Source organism: Mandrillus leucophaeus, unplaced genomic scaffold, assembly GCF_000951045.1.
Source record: "Mandrillus leucophaeus isolate KB7577 unplaced genomic scaffold, Mleu.le_1.0 Scaffold115, whole genome shotgun sequence".
Classification (NCBI taxonomy): Eukaryota; Metazoa; Chordata; class Mammalia; order Primates; family Cercopithecidae; genus Mandrillus; species Mandrillus leucophaeus.
The window spans coordinates 5,587,298-5,593,297 of NW_012099765.1; the positions used below are offsets into that span (position 1 = coordinate 5,587,298).

Here is a 6,000-nt window from a genome sequence, read left to right on the forward strand (position 1 = left end):
CTCCAGCCTGGGCGACAGGAGTGAGGCCCTGTCTCAAAACAGAAACAAAAAAAAGAAAGAAAAGAAAAGAAAAGAAAAAACCCCCTTCTGGTACCACATGCAACCAGTTTACATGAACCTACCCCAGTTGTCAAGATGGCACACCCTTCCACCTGCACGTTAGTTTCATCTCTGAGCCCTAACTGCAGGCTGGAGCCAGGAGAGCTGGTGGCCTTGGAACCAAACAGACTGAGCCTTGAACTCTGGTTTTGATACTCCCTAGCTATTCAACTTTACAAGCTTCTTAATCTCTCTGGGCCTCAGTTCCTATCACGTTAGAATTGTTTGAGGATTAAATGAAACTGTCACTAAAGCACCTGGCATGCAGCAGGTGCTCTCTCCATGTGGCAGTCATTATTTGTACTATTCAGTGTCTGGTGCTGGTTGAGGCCCTACCTAGCCCAGTGGCTATTTCATCAGTCTGTCCCTGGAGTTGCTGTGTTTGTCAGCTTAGCAGGACTATTAATATCATTATCACAAGTAATTATCAATAACCACAGAAACAGCTTCTCAAGAGACCTGCAGCAGTGAAATGACAGCTGCTAGACACACAAGCACAATAGCATCGGCCTCTGGCAACCCCACCGACTTTGGAAATAGGACTCAGAAAGAACTCCCCACCCTGCTCCCACCTCCCAGGGGTGCTGTCATCCTACCCACTCTCTCGTGCTCCTCGGGGGGCGGGACACACTCTCAATACAGAAGCTTCCCATCCTGACTGTAGGCCTGATTTCCGGTCTTAAATGGGGAATACTAGCCGTCTGGGGGGAGTATAGATAACTCAGTGATTGAGGGGATGCCTACGGGAAAGTTACGATCTGCCCCATTATCTCTAAGGATATGGTCCCTGAGGCTTTGCCTTTAAGCTGCCCTTTTCTTTTTTAAATATCAATCTTGACAGCGGCTCCATTTAAGTCAGTAAAGGCAGTCTCTGTAGACACCAGGGAAGAGTTGATACAAAAATGCCCTTTGTGTAGTAGGTCAAGAGGGCAGTATACACTGAAGTCACACTGCCCAGTGTCCAGCCCTGCTGTGCGACTGACCAGCTTGCCAACCTTGGGCCAGTTCTGCAACCCCTAAGCTTCTGTCACCTCATTTGTGAAATGGATTTGCTCCTATCACATGGGGTTGTTGGAAAGGTTCAATGGGATATTCGTGGCATTTAGCATCCTGCAGATACTAGCATGGAGATGAAGCAGTGTGCATCATGCATACTACATGCTCAATGAATGTTCACGTATAAAGAAAGGAAAAGTCAGAATGAAACCCGGAACAGGACAGTCTGGGCGTTTGCGGAAGGAGAGGAAGGACTGTGCTGGGCGGAGGAACCTGACCTCCCTCTGGGCTTCAGTGCACCTTCCGGAATGCACTCGGACCATGTTTAACATTCCGTGACTTTTCTCTTGCAGCTGAATCGGAGTGATAGTGACAGCTCCACTCTGTCCAAAAAGCCACCTTTTGTTCGAAACTCCCTGGAGCGACGCAGCGTCCGGATGAAGCGGGTAAGAGTCACCTCGAAGCTATTTTTCTGCTCCTCCCCCATTGCCCCAAGCCCGGTGTCATGCACACACGTCTCCTGATGGCTGGCCATTTCTCCTCAGCCACTGGCTTGAAAAATGTTGCTCTCGCAAGCATGCTGGTATTTGCGAACAGATGTTTGTGAACTATGAGGCCTGTGTAGCCACTGGGGAAGGTGCCAAAGGGTAAATGTATTTGTCTTATTATGACAAATAGGTTAGAAGAGGAGTGTGTACACTTGGCCTTGACTTCCTAGATAGAAATCAAAGTCAGTAAGAACTAACAACCCAGCTGGGTGCAGTGGCTCACACCTGTAATCCTAACAGTCTGGGAGGCCGAGGTGGGAAGATTGATCACCTAAGGTCAGGGGTTCAAGACCAGTCTGGCCAACATGGTGAAACCCCATCTCTACTAAAAATACAAAAATTAGCTGGGTGTGGTGGCGTGCACCTGTAGTCCCAGGCTGTACTCGGGAGGCTGAGACAGGAGAATTGCTTAAACTCAGGAGGCGGAAGTTGCAGTGAGCCGAGATTGTACCACTGCACTCTAGCCTGGACAACAGAGTGAGACTCCGTCTCAAAAAACAAAAAAAGAACTAACCAACCCAACATGTCACAGTCATCAGTCAGAGAGCATCATCTGACAGGAGCCTTCCTCATACAAGACTCTGCTCAGTGTGTCTGTCATCCAGGCCCCGTGACCCTCCTGCTGGCAGAGAAGCTGGGTGCCTCTGAGCACCGGCCTGAAGCAGGGAGGCCCACAGGGAAAAGGTTGCAGATTTGCCCTGCAGAAGCCTCCTGGCCTTTCCTAGTGGAGACTGAGTTGAGCGATCCGGATGGGGTGGGGGTAGGCAAAGGAGCGACCCCTGATTTGTGTTTGACCACTAAGGACTGCAGCAGATGCAGGGGGCCCTCCCCACTTTGGGCTTTCAACACGAGTTTAAAGCAGTTCTGTCTAATGAGTTTGCAGAACTGGAAGAAACCAGGAGCCAGAATGTCAGAAAGAAAAAAAGAAAGAAAGCAAAGAAAAAGAGAGCATGGAGGGAAAAGATAGTGCCAACAGCCCCCAGTAGGGGCAGGCACCCCCCTTCTCCTGCACTGCTTGCTGACAGCCAGAATCTGGTCCTTTGCCTGACATCCTACACCCTAACAAGTCTGAGGGATAGCTGGAGAGAGCAAGAGAGAGACAGCAACGCAGGAGAGACTACACAGGGAAGGGAGAGTGGGTGGGTGTGGGAGAAAGTGGACGTGGCCTCAGGTGACAGAGACAACCAACTGCCCACTCTGGGTCCCCCACCCCAACCCCCTCTTCTGTAGCTGGCTTGTACTGCAGTCTCTGGAGCACCAAAAGTTACCTGGGGAGCTTGGTGACAATGCAGATTGCAAGGCCACACTTCTGACCATTTAATTCAGGCAGCTGGCATGGGCCCTGAAAACCGCATTTTAACAAAGCTCCTTAGGAGCTTCTGGAGCAGATATTCATGATACACCTCTGCAGAAATGCCACTGATCTCCTACTTGCTCCCCCTGCATTTCCCACAGCTCCCTTCTAAGGCAGGCCCCCCAGAAGCAGGCCCCCTTCATCACCCCCTGTTCCCCTTACCCAAGAGGATGACTTACTAAGGAAGCCCCTGATGGTGGGTCTGAGCCCACATTTCCCTCAGGTCAGGAGAGTCCAGAGGCTGGGCCTGGGCCCTTGGGCACTGGTCCTTGCTTCCACGCACTGCCTGAGCTGTTCTCTCTCTACTGCAGCCTGCCCAGCTTCTGAGACTGGACATGGGTCAGACGAAGCAAAAGAATCTTTATTTGTTGCTCTGAGTGCTTGAGCCATGTAGATCACTCAGCTGAATTTCCTTGATCCTGCTCGTTTTTAAGCACAGAGCAGACCACGTTCAACCTAGAAGAGCGTTCTAGAAATTCTTCCTAGAGCTGTCTTATGTTCCTAATAGTATACTTGCCAGCCTTGCAAAATGAGACTAGGTCTTATGGTAATGCTTCTTATGCTGTGTCTGAGATCTCCTTATTGGTCATTGTATTTGTTTTCTATTGCTACATAACAAATCACCACAAACTTTAGCAGCCTAAAATAATACAAATGCCTTACCTCACAGTTTCCACAGGTCAGGAGTTCAAGCACAGGTTAGCTGAGCCCTCTACCCAGGGTTTTAGCAGGCTGAAACCTCTAAGTGTTAAATGGCCACATCCTCATCTGGAGGCTTGACTAAGGAAACATCTGCATCCAGGCACTGCCTCCAGTTGTTGGCAGAATTTATTGCCTTGTAGTTTCTTGCTAGCTGTCAGCTGGGGGGTTGGGGGAGCATTTTCAGCTCCTAGAGGTCACTCTCAGGTTTCTGCCCTGTGGCCGTCTCTACAACATGCTTTATTTACTTCTTCAAGGCCAGCAGAAGAGCCCAGCCAGGAAAAGCCCAGGCCATCTTTTAGGGGCTTACCTGATTAAGTCAGGACCACCTGGAATAATCTTCCTTTTGATTAACTCAAAGTCAACTGATTAGTGGGAGTGATAGTTCATATTCACAGGTCGCATTGGAATTGAAGGAGAGGAGATTATACAGGGCATGCATATTAGGAATGGGATTTGAGAAACCATTTTAGAATTCTGACTCCCATAGTCATGAATTACTGTTTTTTAATCATTAGTGATTTGTGATGGGAGGAGAGTTAATGGTCGAATTAATCAGGATCTTTTACGTATAGATAACTGAAGAAACTAACTCAAATACAGCTTAAAAATGAAAGAGGGAATTGTTGTCTAATTTAATGAAGAAATCCAGGATGTTGAACTACCTTCAGGCATGGCTTGATCCAAAGTTTGAAATGATGTCATCAGGCCTCAGCCCCCTTCTCATGGCGTTGCTCCCTCTGTACAGCTTAATTCTCGAACAGGTCACCCCACAAGTAAAGATGATCATGATGAGTCCCAGGTTTATATCTTGAAGGCTTAGCAACATCGGTGTAAAGACATCGCCTCTTTTCCAAGCAGTTCAGCAAAGTGCCAGAATGGAGTATTAATGGTTGGGCTTTGATAACATACTCACCTCTGAACCTGTCACTGAGATTCAGATTGGCCAGGTTCAGGTCACATTCCTATCCCTGATGCCCCACACAAAGCAGGTGGATTGAGTGCAGAGGAGGAGATCTCCAAGGGAAGGTGAGGGCATTGTTACTCTAAGGCTGGGGAAACAAATGCTGGACAAGCAGAAACAATAGGGGCCCATCACAGGAACACAAAATCAAGAAGACATGACTTCTGCCCTCAGGCGGGAACAGACCTGTATTGGGGAAACAACTTCAGAACAGTACAGTGACAGGAATCAATAACTGAGAACGTACATATGGAGGGTGCTGAGAGTACTGAAGCTGGCACAGTGTACAGAGAGGGCGGGTGGGGACTGCAGCCAGCTCCCTGAGGTGGAACTTCAACTTTACCACACATGCCCGCCCTGTGGGACTTAACCTCTGCAAGCCTCCTAGGTGCAGATAACCCTCAGGACCTCCTAGGTTTGTGAAAATGAAACGAGGTTATGGAAATGAAGTGCTTAGTACCATTCCTGGGACATAATAAATGCCCAGTAAACATGAGCTGAATGGGAGAATTCACAACAGGCTTCCCAGGGAAGGGGAAGCCCCATTCGAAAGGAGTGGATGCCTACAGGTAAAGAAAGAGAGGGTATTTGAGGGTCAGAGGAAGGGGCTGGGTGGGCTCACTGGGCAGAGCTCTAATAACAAGAGAAGCCATCCCCACCCCCACAGCCTTCCTCGGTCAAGTCCCTGCGCTCCGAGCGTCTGATCCGCACCTCGCTGGACCTGGAGTTAGACCTGCAGGCGACAAGAACCTGGCATAGCCAACTGACCCAGGAGATCTCGGTGCTGAAGGAGCTCAAGGAGCAGCTGGAACAAGCTAAGAGCCACGGGGAGAAGGAGCTGCCGCAGTGGTTGCGTGAGGACGAGCGTTTCCGCCTGCTGCTGAGGATGTTGGAGAAGCGGGTGAGTGCAGCCTCGAAGGCAGGGGAGCCCTGCGCTCTGCCCCAAAGAGTCAGGGGCCACTGCCCCAGGGAAGAGAGGCCAGAGCTCATGATGCATCCTACAATTCCCACCACAGCTTCCACTGAGGATGTTCCACCCATCACTCGTTCCCATCAGCAGAGGGATCCAGGAATCCCTTTGCCTACTCGACGTTATGAACCTTTCACCTGGCTGCAAGGCCCATTTACTGCATTTGTTGACGTGTTTTTGTATGCACGCCCTTACTGTTCACACATGTACTCATCATGCAGCTCTTCATGAAATACATTGGGGACCCAATCTGTGCCACAGCACACACTTTAACAGAGTAACAATAGGACACTGACCTGCCTCGGTGCCTGCCCAGGAAATCCCACAGGGCAGCCCTTGCCAAAGGAGGAGAAGGGCTGGTCACACCAGG

At 49.8% G+C, this 6,000-nt stretch overlaps 1 protein-coding gene across 1 annotated transcript in view; it reads left to right on the top strand.

The window, feature by feature from the left end:
• WWC1 (WW and C2 domain containing 1) overlaps nt 1-6,000 on the top strand; it is a 188,593-nt gene that overhangs the window by 176,656 nt on the left and 5,937 nt on the right. The window contains exons 20-21 of the mRNA XM_011997874.1: nt 1,449-1,541; nt 5,328-5,561. Coding sequence (XP_011853264.1) covers nt 1,449-1,541; nt 5,328-5,561 — 327 coding nt within the window. The remainder of the gene's footprint in view (nt 1-1,448; nt 1,542-5,327; nt 5,562-6,000) is intronic.